Genomic DNA, 18,342 nt, shown 5'->3' on the forward strand with positions numbered 1-18,342 from the left:
GCATTCACCTGTTTTCTTGTATTTTGAGTTCTATGAGTTTTATTGTATGAATGGTCCAGATCTGTCCTAGAAATCTTTTTTTTTTCATCATTTTTTCATCAGTTTTTTCATGAATGGATTTTATACTCCATTACTTTGAAGCAATGTTGAGATTGAAAATCCTATATGAACAGAATGTTGAAATTATCCTGTTTGTTTCTGCATTCTGAATTATAATATAGTTCTAAATTTACGCATAATGATATCATTCATTGTGGCACAGATTTTTTCATCTTCGATTCGGTTGCACTTTCACGTCAAACAATTTCTTCTTCATTTCAGTTACAGTACTGTGACATGGCATTAACACATTAACTATTGTTATTTTTTCCCCAAATCTTGGCTTTAGCAGGTCCCTTAATGCTACTGATACTGTTACAATTACAGACTTTTCCTTTATGGATCTCTGAAGGCAGGACTTCAATCTCCAAAAGTTCTTCTTTTTACTCTTTAATGCCATTTTCATGAATGAGCTTTGCTTTACATGGTATTATTGAGGCATTAATTATACTGTCCTCTTGAACTGCACTTAAATATGGACAGGCAGACCATTTACAGCAGACCTGGGCAAAATGTGGCCATGTTGTTTGTGTTCTTCTTCTTCTACTATTGCTGCTACAATCACTGCAGCCTGTATGCAGCATACATGGTACACTGTAAAACATCAAGTTTTGGACACTGCCAACAAAACATTAGCTGACAATTCAACATGGCAATTCAGAAAAGGTGACCAGCAGTAGAAGTGTCCTATATAGAACACTTGCGACCATTCCAACTATTGGCCATTTGGCCATTATTAGGACCTTATATCATTTGTGTCTGGCCCACAGCAGCCTGATCAATTTCTCATGTGCCCCCCCATGAAAAAATAATTTCCCACTCCTGATTTACACAATTACCTGAGGTTGGGAGCCTTTGCTGAATCTGAAGTGGTACTCTTGTACAAGCCCATTGTATGAAAAAATAAGAGAAAGTTAATGTAAGAATACAAAAATGTTCTTGCATGAGGCCCATTGTCTTATAGTCTATGTGTACGCCTGTATCTTCTCCCATGCTGATTTAAATTCATGAAATAAGCCCTAACAGCATAAAAGTAATATAGGATTATAGTAATTGCAGTAAACCAGGAGTAGGATAATTATATAATTACTATCAGTTCTTTTTGTCATTTTTTAATTTTGTTTCCAAGATAAAAGGGCAATCCCCACAGAAATCAGAGGTGTAACAGAAAGAAAATCAGACAAATCAGGCACAAAAGAAATATGAATAGATACATAAATAGATAAATTTGTAGTCATTATGCAGTGTAACACAGCAACTCAGATCAGAGCTGTGTTACATAAAATATAATGAATATAAAAAAAATATATTAAAAACAGTATCAAAAGTACTGAATGGTCAAGTATGTAAAAATGGGTGCACAAGTATACAAGTATACATGCAATACTACATGAATGAACTTTGAGCAGAGGTTTGTGGAGCTCATCATTATTCATAGGCAGAACAGCAGCAGGAATGCACTGACCTCTATGCTTTAACAGGTAGAAGAGAAGTTGTAAAGTCATTTCCTGGAATTAAGTCTTTGTAGAGCACCTCGGGGACACCAGGCTGTAGCTGAAGGTGCTCGTCTACTTCACAGGGAGCTGAGTGGGAGAATCGAGGTGTTGTCCACTGTCAGCAGTCTTCTTGAATCCACCATCATTCACGTCTGTTATTGCTCGTATGTTTGTGTGAATTTAACAGTGGATTTATATTTGAGTAACCTGATAAATCGTTGCAGCTTTAGCTCAGTATGTATTTCCCTGAAGAGAATCAACATCCTCCACTACTCTGCGTTTAGCATTCCTCTGTTTCACTCTTTCTCTGCCTCCCTCTCTCATTATTCTGAGCTGCTTGGCTCAGTTCAATTCAATTCAGCTCAATTGGTTTTATTGACATGAAATTTGACATGTGTCACCCAAGCACGCTCCAACAGAAATTGATCAATCTCTTTATAAATCAAGATGTCAACCTTCTCTTTGCCCTCGCTCCCTTTTCGTCTTTCTCACCTTCTGTCATTTCTTTCTCTTTATTTGTTGCAACCTATTTCTTATTTTGATCTTAACACCAACACTGATTGTCTCCCTCTCTTTTTCCATCATCCCTCTCTCTCTCTCTCTCTCTCTGTGTCTCTAGAGCATGACATGCCCTGTGCGTGTTTAACTGTCATGGCCTTGGCAGGATTGAGGAAGATGAAGGTGGGGATGGGTTGGGGAGGGGAGGGCAGCGTAGAGAAAGGTGTAATGAACGGGGGAAGAGGAGAATGACAGAATCTGCTCACAGTTTTTACTGTCGTCTCTGGCAATGTCGCCTAAGGGTGAAAATTCAAAGTGGGTCGTGGGCCAGTTTCTGATGGGTCGCTGTATAACAAGAGCTCTTCTGTGTTTTAATGAGCCTGGGTCACACTACATCTACCCAAATTGGCTCGGGCTCAGATTTCAGAACTCATGTTTTGGGAATCCATTTAATGGGTTCTGTTAAGTTAGATGGATGGTTTGCCAGCCCTCCTGCTGCCCAGCCTCTATCCATGATATCTATGAGTGAGTATTAAATAGGGATTTTCTATTGGCACAGATGTTAGTAAGGTCATTAAGAGGGAAAATGTTTGAGTGGCCATGTTGGTGCAGCCACAAGTTGAAAGTATTTTACTGGATGATATATGTGCAGGGGAATTGTTTATTACCCTTTAACTAACTCGGGATAAAGTTTCTATTATAGAAAGAAATCCTTTTTTCTGCTGTAGCAAGAAAACATAATCCAATCATCAACAGTTAAGTATATGGTGATATTTTATATGTGCATGCAAATTAGTCTTCATTGAAAGTTTCATAGTACCATTCTGCGTTATGATTTGTCTCTGATTTAGGTTTCTGCACATATTATTGCATAAGAAAATTGGTTTTATCTTCATTGTACAACCACAGAATGGAGAAGAGGTACATTTTTTAAAGAACTTATGAACTACTGGCTACTCAAACTATCAATAGTGTAATCTTCCATCACAGTCACAAATTATGTATTTCTTTCCTCAAATCTGCATTGTCAATAGACACTGTCTTCTTGAACCCTGGGAAATATAGAATTACCTTAAAATAGATTATTATATGACAAGATGAAGCCCTATTTGACAACCAAATGTATAATCCTTCATGTAATTCATTGTCTGATTTAAGTCAGTTGTTGAAACTTTTTATGTTGCTTTCTTGTCCAGGACCCCTTTGAAAAAGGGGTTCTGAATCTCTGTGAGAATTTTCCTGATAAAATAGAGGTTAAATAAATAGGAAATATATTTAAATAAATGTATGCAATTACCTGCAGGTATATGTGCACTTCAGGGCAAATAGTGTGCACTGATGTAAGTGCGCAGCTGTTTGTTTTTATGTCTGTGTGCATTTGCAAGAGTAGGATTTTTACACACTGTTAAACTCAACACAGTATGCAGCTGAATTTAAAAACAGCCAACTTAACTTAAATTTACTGATTTAAATGGTAAAGAATGGGTCTTAGGCTAACCTGGATTGAAAAAACAGCAGTTGTAGACACACTGTAGGTTGCTGAAAGTGACTGTGATGTAGGATTTTTACTTGCCTGTTTGAAGCCCAGAAAACGAGAACCGTGGCCACAAACAGACATGGTATATTTCTGGATCCAGAGTTTGCTCAGGAGAATAAAAGCATGGTGCCAGTTGAAGCTTGAGTGAAAACTACCTGTGCAGAAAACTACTGATATATTTCCTGGCTGTAGCCTGGAGCTATTTCCATTGAAAAAAATGTCTTAAAAGACATGCACATATTATCTAAAATACATAAAAATACATCCAGCAGCTGTTTTTAATAATGCTTATGGCAAGTGACCCCTTAATGTTCTTTTTTAATCTCAATAACACTCAGTGAAGGGTTTGAGCTGAGCCACTAACTGACATTAGAGCCCCACGGTATGACTCGCAGAGCTGAAACTGATATATCCTCCAGGAATACACATGTTAGAGGGATAAACTAAATTAGTGATTGTGATGACAACCAACAGCTTATATAAGATCCAGTGAGACGGTTCATGTCTTACCAGACTGAGAGAAGTGCAGGCTAAATGTTCCTCCCATCCATAAGCTACGGAATAGATTTGCATCACTTAGTGAGAAAGTAATCACATGAAATGATTTTACTGAACAAAACATCTAGCCATTACGTTCAGAGCAGGTCAGTGTTTATTTCTCTGTGTAGCTCCAAGCTGCAGTTTAAATTAATGTGAAGTAGAGCTGAAACAACAGTTGACCAGGAGAAAATTGATCTGAAACTATTCTGATAATTGATTAATTGTTAATATGTTTTTTTCCAGCAAAGATTCCAGCTTCTCAATTGTGGGGATTTTCTTCCTCAATATCATTGCTCTCTGAATAATTTTGGAGTTGCATAGATGTTACGACAAGTAAATTCTCTTTAGTGACAATTGACCAGTTAATCAAGAAAATATTTTCCAGATTAATTAAAATAATCATTAATTGTGGCCATAATTTTATGTAACAACATTAGGGCTGCAACTTACGATTATTGTCATTGTTTGATTTATCTGTCAATTATTTTCTTGATTAATCGATTAGTTGAATATTGATCAGTGTTTTCCAAAGCCTAAGATGATGTTCTCAAATGTCTTGTTTTACCCACAACCCAAAGAAATTCATTTTACTGTTATAAAGAGGAAAGAAGCCAGAAAATATTCACATTTAAGAAGCTGGAATCATAAACTTTTTTCCTTAAAAAAATGAGTCAAACCAATAATCAAAATAGTTGCCTATTAATTTAATCACTGATCAATCATCATCAAGAAAACATTTTAGGGAATAACATGTCTATCACTAACTTAAGTCTTATTCAAATCCTCAGTGATGTGATATAAACTGATACAGACAAATAAATCGTAGTTTGTAAGCCAGTATGTGTGTGGGTGTGTGTGCTAGTGTTTGTGTTTATGTGTGTGTTCTATTAGCCATGTAATTCTGTAATCTTGCGTAGCTCTGTGTTTGACACAGTATGAGTGTCAGTCTGCCCCAGGGTATTACTGTTTTTGACATTTAGCTGCACATTGTTGTAGCACTCCAGATGTGATGTTGGGTAGCGGTGGCACTGGTGAGAATCGAGGAGAACTGAGAGACAAGAAAAAAACCAGAGGGATGATGAGTAATAAGACGAGAGAGCAGGAGGATGCCCTTTTCTTAATAATGTTTAAATTTTTACTGTTGTTTTTCTGCGGGTGAAGCTGTGACTGGAGGGAATGAGGGCTGAAAAGCGGAAACACACAGGGGAAAAGGAGGAAACGTGTAATTGCATGTAATAGACCTGATAAGAGCGACAAGAGGATGAGGATGGCAATTGAGAAGATTGGAGGAAGGGTGGGGGGGTAGGAAAGGGAGGGGAGAGAAGACACAGAACCACCTGTCTCTGTATCTTAAATTTTACTCCCTGATTTGCTGCTGTGAGAAAGCGGGGGTAGAAGAAGCAAGTCACTAGAGGGGGAGGAGAGGGAGCTCCGCAGAGGGCAAGCAGAAGACCTTCAGCTTTGCATTTGATTGCATGTTGTAAAGTATTGCAATATATCAGACGAATAATGAGATGAGGAGGAGAGATCAAAGAAGAAGAGGGTAGAGGGGGCATGAGTGTGAGGAGCAAACGTCGAGAAGGGATTTTTGTCCTTTTTTATCTTTCATATTCTTTGCAAATTCATACTGCTGCAGCTATTTTGGTTCTTTTTTTTTGTTTATCGTTAAAAGTATACATTGAAATATAGGGATTTGAAAAGAGGCAGAGCCTTGTAGAGGATACCAGCGAGAGGTAAAAGGGACAAAAGCACAGAGGGGTAAAGGGGCTTAAAGAAAACAGAGGGAAGCTGTGAATGTGTGATCTCTGTGCTGGAGGTCCCAGTTGGCTTTTCCAGTGGGAGGTGATGAAATGAAGGCAGTCACCACTTGTGAAAAGACAGTTTGGGGTAAATGTACTTTTCATGAGGTGTTTTCCTCCAAAATGTGATGGTCACCATGGAGGTACACAGGAGATAATGGCTCCTAGTTGTGTGGAGGTGAACTATGGGTGTTGTTATATACTGGTATTGATGATAACTGTGATATTTAAAATAAAATATTGATATCATGTTCATAATACACATATTATAATATTGTGTAAAATATCCATTGTTTTTTTTCCGTTCTCACTTTGTCTCCCTCACCCAATGCTCCCTGCACACAGACCTTGTCAGAGTAATTGCACTTTTTGTACGCTTTTGTACAGTTATATTTATAGACTCTCTCCCTGTGCTCTTATTTTGAGTGAAATTCATTTGCCGAAAAAAGAGAAAAAAAGCACAATAAACAAAGTTAAAGATGAATTTGACTAATAAACCCCCCAGATTTTTTTTGTTATATATCACAATAATAATATCATCGTGAATTCTTTTGGCCACAATAATCGTGATGTGAAAATCTAATATTGTGACAGCACTCAAGTGAATGCATGTGGAGTTTGGTCTGTATGTGTGTTTGTGTGTACTGGGGGGGGATTTAAAAAAAAGTCAAAAACAAAATAAGAAAAGGATGGCACCAAGAGGCAACAGAGAAAATGTAAAGAGACTGGATGAAAGTCCTGATTGAGGCAAAAGAGAGTAGTTGGGCAAGCTGATTTGCAGCAAGCAGACGGTGCAGGTAACCATCAAAGCTGAACTTAGAGCAGGAAATTTGCTGGTGAATGCTACAATAACTAGCCATTAATCCTGAGTGTAAGATTTTTTTGTCCATTTTCACTCTGCTTTGCCTTTATATAGTGTTGCACCAATCACACTATTTTCCTGCTGATCCTGATTGCTGTAATTCAGCCGACATGATGGACATTTTTGCTTTGTTATAGCAGCTGGTATAGCAGTATTGTACGTCAAAAACTAGTTAGGAACTTAGCATGAAGCCACCACTTGACTCAACCATGGCACACCTCCACACATGCACATACACACTTACTAGTTTGCCTTCAGGGCTTTGAAATCATTTCATGAACAGGGTTTTTTGGACATATTGAGCATATGAATAGATAAATGAGACTTGTATTATACTGCATGAGTTTTTAAATGGATGTTTTGACGTAGTTTGGCTATTTTAAAAATGGAAGTGCCATCAGCTTCAACCAGTCTGGATAGCATGTTTTGAATTCATTCTACATGCATGTGGAGGCAACACTGGCTGAGTAACTGATGTACAAATCAAGTTGGGGGTTAAGTTAATCAGCATGCGACAATGACAACAGTTCAGCTGAGAATTAGCTCACGTTTCTGTATCAGCGTTTACAAAGCATTAATCCTGATATTTTTATTGACTGTCAGCCAGTAACAATTGCCGTCCAATTGATCTGTTCATTCCTACTTGAAAGTCTTCTATATTTGATCAAACTGATGATTATTTGTTGATTTTTGATTATGTACTTTGCACCAGTGCAACATCACGACAGTCCTGATGATGGGTTAGTGTCATGCTTGAGATATGAGGTTGACTGTCTTCAAATTAACCAACAAATAGGTTTTCGTGTGTGTGTGTGTGTGTGTGAGAGAGAGAGAGAGAGAGAGAATTAGTTGAGAGAATTTTGATTTTACAGGATACTTTTCAATAAACATTAAGTTAATTTGGGGTGCAGAGATGGACTTCTGTTCTGTTTGGCTATAGCTTAGTGAATCTAAAACTGATAAATGTGTGTGGGTGCTTGGGCTTTTGTTTGGGAGAGACAGGAGCATAAATTTATTTGTGTTACAGTGTGTTAGTAATGTAAAGTAGCATGGAGAGTGTGCATGTGTGTTGGAGAAATTGAGAGACAGAAATGGAGTGATGAAGAGACACATGACAGGCTTACAAAGTGAGAAAGAGAGAAGAGAGAGAGAGAGATAGAGAGATAGATAGAGAGAGAGAGATGTCTCGCACATAAATCCCTGTTGAGACCGGAGTGAAGTAGGTTACAAGCTTTATCGATTTTGATGATGGTAACCGTACGAATGTGTGTGTGTGTGTGCGTGCATGAGTATCTCTGTGTGTGTCAATGTGAGCGAGGGGAAGGACGGTCTGTACCATCTGTCTCCCACTCCTCTCACTGAGACACTAATTACAGGACTTTACACTTCGCTCCACCACGCTCATCACTGGCCTGACTACACACACACACACACACACACACACACACATGCAGACACACTGAGATGCAGCAGTGGTCAGGGATTGTGGGACCTCTTCTACTTTCTGTGTGCGCCTCCTCTCCCTCTCTTTACCCCTTTCTCTCTGTGTGCTCTTCTTTCCCGCCATAATTTGCCATCTCTCTTCTCTTTTTTTCTTGTATGTCTATCCCTTCTCACGCAGTTTCTATCACTTTTTGTACTTTGACCCCTTTGTATTCCTCATCAATCTAAGAAGAGCACAGATCAATGATACCTAATTAGACTGCCCTGTGTTGTTTAGAATATACTCAATAAAAAGGAGGAATAATTAGAAGATGTAACAGCCTCGCTGATGGAGAAAAGAGAGAAACACTGGTAAAAAGGGGTAGAAAAAGAGATTTTTGATCTTTTCTTCAATCAACACAGAGAGGGGAAATAGATAAAAGGGAAAGGAAGAGAAATTAAAGAGGGGAATCCTATCATATTCTTTGCCAGTGTGTACAACCCTTCATTAGCATAAATTCCAGGTCACCCACTTTCTCTGGCAAAGAAACGGGTGCCACAGTGGGGAGACGCTTTCTCTGACATAAATTTGAGCTTTTACGAGTAGTGCAGAAGCAAGGCACGTTACTGCAGTGGGCATGTTTTTGAAAATCAGTAGGGATCAGGTCTTTAACCGTCATTTTTGTCCACCATAAATCACTGTCTCTAAGGAAGAATTAGATAATTCATCAAAGCACATTTCCTCTTTCAGTTTGCACAAGTCGTGACTTGAATTGAATCAGTATCATCTGATCAGCATCATTGTTATGCACATCTTCCTATGTTTATGCATCCATGTATATATGTTTCTATTAGGGATGCCAATGTTTAATGGTTAATTGGTTAACCGCCAGTTTTTGACTTGCTACGCATGTTGGTCTGGAGGGTAAATTAATTAGCACACACATAAACATACACTTCACTGACAGCTTTGATAGTTGGAGGTAAAAAATGAAGCTTGGTGTGGGCACATTCCTCTAGAAAAGCAACAAAGTCAAATGTAGATTGTGTGATGCTAGTCAGTTTAATAGTGGTAGTAGCACTATGCTATAACACATTAAGAACAAGCACCCAACTGCCATGTCCAAGGATGGCCTGCAGCCAAAGATCACAGTGCTACTATGTTGAAGAGAAAATGTGGGTCCGCTCCATTTCAGTGCACTGCTTAACATGTAATGCAGAGGGCTGGGCAAACTTTTTAGATAGAATATAATCTGTCAGCCAGTAGGAGCAACATACATAACTGTTAGCTACAAAAAAGGAACAACAGTGTCAGCCTACAGGGCAGTAGCCAACTTTCCTAGCTGACAAATAATTGCCAGTAATGTTCAACATATAATTTTATGTGACCCTGAATGACATTCATTAATCCCCTTTCTTAGTAATCGCCCTTGACTTGGCAGGTATATATGTTGCTTCTATTGCTTGAAAGAAGTGGGGGTGTGGAGAGAGTGGTGTGCAGTGCGAGTGTCACTGGTCAAGCGAGCGGCAGAGAGTGACGATGCTGCTCATAGCGGAGCAGAGACTTAGCAGAAAGTTGTCAGTAAATGTACAGTGCAGGTTACAGTGTGTCAGTTAATATAGTTAGAAAAGTGAAGTAGGTTAGCCCTGAAGTAAGCTCAGCAAAAAAAGGCCAACTCTAAGCTAATATCTTTATCCCTTTCAGAAGCTTTTGTAATCCAATCAATCATGAGAAATCCAACATAAATAAATAGATTCTTTACATTTAATGCCTTCTGCGGTTATTTATCCATTTTTCCTCTTGAAAAGAGTTGTTGCTGCTGTTGTTAGCATGTTGTTAACTGTCCTCTGGCAATCCCAGTTGAGTTGAGTCTTGAGCGCTGATCAGTATGTGTATTAATAGGTCATGTGCTGATCTAAAATGCATTGTGAGATTGATCCTTCAATATAAAATTTGCAGTGATGATGGTAACAATCTCAGCCCTATGGTAGGCATCATGTGACCACGGTTTTGTGGTAGTGAAGTTATCATTACACCCCTAGTAGAGGGGTGAAGTGGATACAAAGAGCTAACTAGTTCAGTAACAGTACCTTGAACCTGAGGCATGTTGCCATTGAGAGTTACTGTGACTAAATGCATTGAAAAATACTCTGAAAATACTCTCTCCAGTGTGCTCCTCCTTGTTTTATTTCACATCATTTAGCAGTTTTAAATTCAACATTAATTGGCTCCCCAAGTTTCTACGTCTGTGTCTTTACACACACCCATCCATGTCCCCCTGCTTCTCAAACAGTTGTTTCAGTCATTTCAAAACAAGACTGAATTAATTAAATCACCCTCATCTTTTCTTTCTGTGGTTTTCCAGGCAACTATGGTGAAAGTGGGATGGAAGCGTTCAAGGACATGGCGGCCAAGGAGGGCATCTGCATCGCCCACTCCGGTAAGATACTGAGGTCAAGACAGCCACAGTAAACTAAGCAACATTAAATACCAAACATTTCATAAATTTGTCATCAAGTAAGTAAAAAACTACATTGAATTCTAGGGGTGTGTACTGTAGTTTGTGTCAGGGTTTGTTAGCATTTTCACACAAACAGCAATAAGCAGTAGTTACATTTAAATACCTGTTACGTTAAGATAAATAAAGACACCATGGTGTCTGCAGTTAAAATGAATTTAACAGCTGTCTCAGGTTGCAGACGTCCCCTAAAAACAGAAGACATACAGTGTATTCTACAATAAAGGTCGGCCTGTTGTTTTATTACCTTGTGGAGACATTTAACACTGCGAGTGTCAGGTGGTTGACACTTTAGCAATATGAAATAGAGGAAATGTCACACACACACACACACACACACACACACACACACACACACACACACACACACACACACACACACACACAAAAGAAACTCAACACCTGAAGCAAAAGAGATCCAAACATAGCACAGCTGTCACAGACCACATTTGCATTTGTTTGACATGTTTCCCCCAGGCAAAATCTGGAGCAATGCTGGAGAGCAGAGTTTTGACCGGCTGCTGGAGAGACTCAGGGGCCACCTGCCCAAGGCGAGGGTGGTGGCGTGTTTCTGTGAAGGCATGACTGTCCGCAACATCCTCATGGCCATGAGACGCCAGGGGCTGGTGGGAGAGTTCCTACTCATCGGCAGGTCAGTGGAGCTACAAAGTTCAGGTCTGCTGTATTGTTGAGCAGTGGTATGTTGCTGTACATATGAGATTTGCAGGGTTTCAACCAGAAGATTCTCTCTGACTGTGTGTTCTACAGCTTATTGAAGTGATATGAAGGAGAAGTACAGTGGTGGCCAAAATTATTAGAACACTTGGCATATTTAAGAGGTTTCGGTTATTTTTGTTGAATTGGCCATTAAAATACCCATAAAACGAATGAAATATCTACAAAGTTATCATTATGCTCTATAAACCATAGAATAGAGGCATCATAAGGAGATTTAGGTCATTTTCCTTACAAAAAACAAGCTAGGCCTGTTTCACTGGCAGTGTCACACAATAATGTTCCTTCACAGAAGAAGCCACATTACTTGTGTAATCATTGTCAGGTGTGATTGTGGTTAAATTGATGGTGATGCAAGAGTCTTAGGACACAGCTGTGTGATTCTTTTGAATGTACAAGGTTTATTCTGCTCATTAAGTGATTGGTAGCGTCAGGGTTTTGTCACTGAGGCCACACCACCAATTGGTATAAATTCAAAGCCTCTAGAAGTAGTCTTGAAGCACATGTTGCTCTTTGAACGTGGCTAAGGTGAAGAAGTAGCTTACAAATGATCAACGGGTTCGAATAAAGGCCCTTTTTGATGCTGGCTGGAGTTACCGCCACATAGCCAAGGACTTGAGATGCAGTCCAAGCACTGTAAAGTACACTTTGAACCGCCATGATGCCACCAATACACACCAGAACCAAAAGGGGAGAGGTAGAAAAAAGAAACTTTCAGACAGACAAGTGAAGCATCTCAAAATTCTCAGTCTTAAGGACCGATGAAAGACCTCATGAGAACTGCGTGACAAGATCAACACCACAATACTAACGGTGCAACAGTGTCTTCAAGAACTGTGCATCGGAAACTGGGAGAAGAGGGACTTGTTGGCAGAATAGCAACAAAGAAACCATTATTGAAAGAGAAAAATAGAGTGAAATGCCTGAAATTTGCAAAAAAAACACAAGAAATGGACATAGGAAGACTGGTATAAAGTGTTGTGGACTGATGAGTCCAAGTTTGAACAGTTTGGCAACAAGCGAAGAGTGTCTGTTTGACGGAGGGAGGGGGAGAGATATAAAAATGAGTGTCTCTTGCCAACAGTTAAACACGGAGGGGGTAGTATAATGGTGTGGGGTGCCATTTCAGCCTCAGGAACAGGTGACCTAGTAAAAACTGATGGCATCATGGTTAAGAAAGTATTCCACAACATTCTGGTGAGGCACACAGTACCATCTGGGAGTCATCTTATTGGGCCTGGATTTATTTTCCAAGAGGACAATGACCCTAAACATTCTTTTAATTATTGCTGGAACTACCTACGAAAAAAGGAATCTGCTGGAACATTGAAAATGATGGGCTGGCCCCCTCAAGGTCTGGACCTCTACCCTGTTGAGCAAATTTGGGGCGAGTTGGAAAATATACTGGACAGATCTATTGTACATTCAAAGGAAAGTCTTTGGCTTGAGTTGCAGAAGGCTAGGATAACATTAATGTTGAAGTTCTCAGGAAATATATTGACACCATGCCAGAGAGATTTGCTGTTGTAATTGCTGCAAAAGGGGGACATACCAAATATTAAAGTTAAAAGTGGATAAAAACAGTAGGACTCACTTCATCTGATGTTTGTTGTGCTCAGAGCAACCATCTGCATGTTTCATGAACATTATGAAATGAAATCATATTTTAGAGGCGAGAAAAGGGTCAATATTTTCAGATCTGTCAGGTGTTCTAATAATTTTGGCCACCACTGTATCTGTTTTGGAGCCAGTCGTTTCCAAGTTATAAAGCCAGGCAGCTATATTCAAACTGTGTGATCCACTGGGGATTTGAGCCACTGGATGTTTTGGAGGGCAGATGGAGAGGCCAAGCTGTGTCTCTGCACTAACATAACCCTCTTATGAGATACATTGATGATTGTAAACACAGAGTTGTAAATGTGAAAACACAAACTCTATTGCTAAATATCTACTTATTCAAACAGGTGCTGTGCAAAAAAATGTGCACCCAGTTGCTGATTATCAAACGTTAACGTAACTTCAACCTGGTGTTTTATTCAGCACACACCCCTCTGATTGTGACTGCTTAAACAAATTGTGTCAAGCATTTCCCAACTCTGATTTTCTGACATTTTTAATTAATAAACCATTAAGCAAATCAGTGATAAGCCTAATAGGGAGCACCTTGGGTTTTTTTTGTGATTTTTGTGTAATTTCTAACTCTTGTTAGATGAGTCCGCTTTGCTTTAAAAGCTGCTTTTCAAAGACGTTCATTTGACCAGTTTATTTTGAACTTTGTGTCTTGTCAGTGGGAAAGCTGTAGATATTTTCCATGCCTCTGTAAAATGGTAGAGCAGTAGTCTTTGTATCACAAACACAGAGAAGCCTACTGAATGGTGTAAAACACCCAAATAGACTGTTCATCCAAACCGTACATGAAGAGACACTGTTACCCTTTGTACATTCACAAAAAAAAAAGACACAAACGGACCCACATGCTGTTTTAAAATTTGGAGGTGGTTTTCACATTAAGCTTTGTTCTCACTTAGATGAATTCCTCCTACAATTCACTTGCAAAAATAACCTTTCGAATGGACTGCTTTTATGTGTCTGTGCATGTATGCATGTGTGCATATGAAAATTGCTCTTGGTTGCCATGCCAACTGTGAAATAAACATAAGATGAATAATGATTTAAGCACTCATGCCAGCCAATATGCAGAGGACAAACCAGACTTTGAATAGATTGGATCCATTATCATGTGATTATTATTCAAATGCCACAAACATAATTCTATTCAATTCTATTCTACTCTTCCCCCCAGTGATCTACGCTGTGTAACTAAATCATAGCGGTTTTGTTGTCATCGCCACCATGATGCTCATTATCTTCATGCTCATCTTACACATCATCACCTTCATCTACATCATCATGATCATCATCGTCATCATCCTGCTGAGAGTGAGGTAAAGTCTTAAACCATACTAAATATGCCATATATCTTGATAAGTAGAATTAGGGATGGATCAGCTGAAGTCAACTTTGATGTTCTGTCAAGGGTTAAGTTGTTTTTAAGTTGTGCCTATTTATAATACAGAGGGTTTGATGCATAGTGTCAGTCCAAATAATATTACACAGAAACCCATCTATTTTGAGTGTTTGCCCGAAGCTACAAAACTGAGGAAAAGCCCACAACAGTGCTCTCCCCTCCTCCAACAATTACTGTGAATTTGCCTTTGAGCAAAACACTTAACCTCCAACTGGTCCAGTGGAGCAGCTCAGTGGTGTGCAGTAGAAATATATGGAGGCTCCTAAATGTGAAAATGTGGGAGTGGATTAAAGCCAGGCTGGAAAGAAAACAATGTCATTCTCATTCAGAGTTAGAGGTGTGCAGAATTGTCATTCACCGCTGCAAAAACCTGGGGTTTGTCTCTTAGCAGAGGTAGCTGAGACTCTGTGCATTACAATAAACTCAATTTGTGGTTTTGGCAGGTTCTTATCCTTGTCACTGGTTTGTTGTATTTATTTTAATTGGTTATTCAAAGCACCTGCATGGAGGAGAGTGGGATCAGGGGTATACATTACACTCCTCTGGTAAGCTCATTGCTGTCAAGTAAAAAAGAAGCAGCTGGCGCAGCACATGGCTGTCTCACTTCTCTCCAGGACAACAGTTAAATTAGCAGTGACAGTCTGCAGGTCATAGGGAATGGGACATTCCCAATTAGAAAGAAAAGGGGAAATATTCTTGGGGAAATAAATGTGATGGAAAAAAACACTTACTGTACACCACACTAGCTCCAACATTCGGCGCAGCAATTTGTTCCATTAACAAATACAACATAACCTAATAAAGTGCTGTTTTATATTAAATCTAAGAAGTTATCTTGACATAGCTTTGCCAAATTAAATTAATGGTTAGTCCAACATTTTCCTTAAGTTATTACCATCTCAAACAGTAGAACAGTCTCCCTCATTTCTATGGTCACATTAAAATTTCTTGCACAGCTACATCAACTAAATCTCTCACATCATTTGGCTTTCCACTTGTGTGAAGAAAATAGTTTTCTAAGGCTGACTACAGCACTTAATGGCTTGTTAAAATTGATGTTTTTTGGAGTACATCTTGTACTCCTCTGTCTGCAGCCAGTCTGTTTTGATTAGGTGGGTTAATTGAATATCAGCCTTCGTTAGCGTCAGCATCATAAACGGACGGTGGATGTAAATTGGAGATGGTCATGGGTGGGTGCCCTGCTCACTGGAGGTCTGTGGAATGAACCTCTGATTAGCCAACTTGGACAGACACTCGTTTAACACCAGGATAATTACATTACCACATGAGCACCCAGACAATTATATAGTTACCTAGGGCAGATATCTGTGGTCATTAATAGAGTAGAGTACCACAAGATCTCCAGATTACTGCATTTTTGCAGAGTGTTGGATGCCATACAAAAAGACGAATATTTGATTCTTCTTGAATCTTGTCTGTCTAAATGATCATATCTAACATTGTCTGTGTCAGTCTTGAAGATGATTTTGTAGCTTGTTGTTTTTTTGAACTGGTCAAGTCACTGTCTGATGAATCCTCAGTTCAGTTAGCTTAGTTTAGTTAGCAAATTTCTTTGATCTTGATTAGGAATGTGCGTGATTAGTCGACTATATGATTAAATGTCCCCACCCACGCTAGTCAGCACCAGAAATACTAGTTGTTTAAGCTATTTATCAATATTTCATTCATGCATGATGCCAGTTATCTGTTCCTCTAAGATTTTATACAGCCGCCCTCCACTAGTCGGGGCTGCGGCTCTGCCAGATGGCAGCCCCTCTCGCCCAGCACGTATACCCCGATCACCTAGGTGACCCCGGATGTTTATATCAACAAAGTCGGACAGATGACAGCTTGTAAAACCAGCACGGTTTGGCAACATTTTAATCTAGAAAATGGAAATAATGTTGAATGTAGACTGTGACAGAATAAGCTAATATATATGTTCACAGGACTGGAGAAACGTGCCCACATTAAACACAGACACGGACATAAACCTGCAAGTGGAGCAGCTGCTGCTGCTAGCACCGCTAACGTTAGCCACACTGTGTGGGAGGCTGGCAGCTAAGAGACTGCCATGCTGTTCGGTCTGGAAAGGTAAAGCATTTAGTGAGTTGTTGTCATGTTTTGTACATTAATGTGGTAAGGTTTATATTACATAGTGCATAGTAGCATTCATTTCAGCAGCATTTAAAGTACGATTTGGCAATTTTATACTGTGATTAATGGCTTCAGATGACTCTTAATACACACAGCATTTTTTTTCGAACAGTGTTTAACATTATAGATTAAGAAATTCTGCTAAATTTTAACTGCTTTCTGAGCATTTTCTTAATGTTAGACTAGTCGACTAGTCTAAATTACATTTTGCATTTAATCAACAGGGAAATTAGCCGCCAAGAACATCCCTAAGCTTGATACGTCCTCCAACTCCATTACTTATTTGTAGGAACTCTTGCTCCTTTTAGAGGTATAATTTGAAACATTTTCTTGAAAAACAGTGCATGGACTTGTAAACATAAGCCCTTTAAATCAGAATTTATGACCGACTAGAAGTGTGTGGTGGTGTCTGTATCTGTAGAGGCTCTGCCCTTTGCCTGTATTTCCTTATTTTTTCTCTTTTTTTTTTTGCTGGGCTTGGGATGCTTTTCCAACCCAAAATGTTGGTATTTAAAGTCCTGGTATCTTTCTGGTGCATCGTAACAGCTCGGACAAATCCTACTGATATACCTTTAAAATTAAGCACTGACTACAATTATCAACAAACAGCTATCAGGCTGAATGGGTCCTCACTGACATAGCTTCACTACCCTGTTCCTTTTAAGTTTAGTGATCAGTAACATTACTGATATTGGTAGCAACCTCTCTTCTACTCAACCTTAAACTCTTCTTTCTGAATATGTGTATGTCTGTCATTCCAGACTAGGCTCCTACCCAAAGTCCCTGCACTATCTGCCACTTTGAAATAAACATTGCAACGATATTGCTACTTAAATGAACTGATCAATTCAACACAATTGTTCAGTATATATATTTTTTAAGGTATTTTGCAATTTTGACATTTACAAGAGATGTATATATATATCTACAGTTGATAAAGTCTACGTATTGTCAAGACTTTGGTGATATGATACATACCATGATACAGGGATTATGATTCAGTGTAAGCAAGGTTGTATTTTGAGTTGTCATGTAATTAGAACAGTGAATCTGGAGTGATTTAAACACAAAATGAAGCACTGCCACAAATCTTTACATATATAACAATAGTAGCAGGCAGGCAGGGGAATTAGCGAGCGGTCACATGTGAGCAGCAGTGGGATCGATGCTTGTATTCTCCAGTAGTTCTTTTATTGTTGTTTGTTCTGTTTGTGCATCCTACCATGTAATCATGGTCTTGAGTCATGTAAATGATTTAAATTAATGACTGAGAAGTATATGGATATTCTTCTACTGCTAGTTAATAATACTGATAGTAACATTATTATTAACACACTCACACACAATACATACAACATGTAAAGATTAGTACAGTGAAGGCTTTAGAGTGATGTCAGTAATTCTGACAGGACCAGTAACTTACATGAAATTGAACCTTACATTTTGATGATTTTGAAGAGCCCCAGCAGGCGCTCTGTTTCACTGTGTTTCTGGTTTTAGAATTTCTTTAATGTTCTTCTTCTAGAAATAATCCTAAAAACCCACATCAGGTCCTGGGGCTAACTACCACATCACAAGAAAACTATGTCACTCTCTCTCACACACACAGACACACACACACGCACACACGCACACACACTACATACACAG

At 39.0% G+C, this 18,342-nt stretch overlaps 1 protein-coding gene across 1 annotated transcript in view; it reads left to right on the forward strand.

The window, feature by feature from the left end:
* The window catches only part of grm5b (glutamate receptor, metabotropic 5b), an 83,799-nt gene that overhangs the window by 5,820 nt on the left and 59,637 nt on the right, over nt 1-18,342 (forward strand). Inside the window, exons 4-5 of the mRNA XM_084718103.1 lie at nt 10,620-10,694; nt 11,250-11,424. Of these exons, the coding sequence (XP_084574229.1) occupies nt 10,620-10,694; nt 11,250-11,424 (250 nt within the window). The remainder of the gene's footprint in view (nt 1-10,619; nt 10,695-11,249; nt 11,425-18,342) is intronic.

The sequence above is a fragment of the Lutjanus erythropterus genome, chromosome 4 (assembly GCF_056507025.1).
Source record: "Lutjanus erythropterus isolate fLutEry1 chromosome 4, fLutEry1.hap2, whole genome shotgun sequence".
Taxonomy (NCBI): Eukaryota; Metazoa; Chordata; class Actinopteri; order Lutjaniformes; family Lutjanidae; genus Lutjanus; species Lutjanus erythropterus.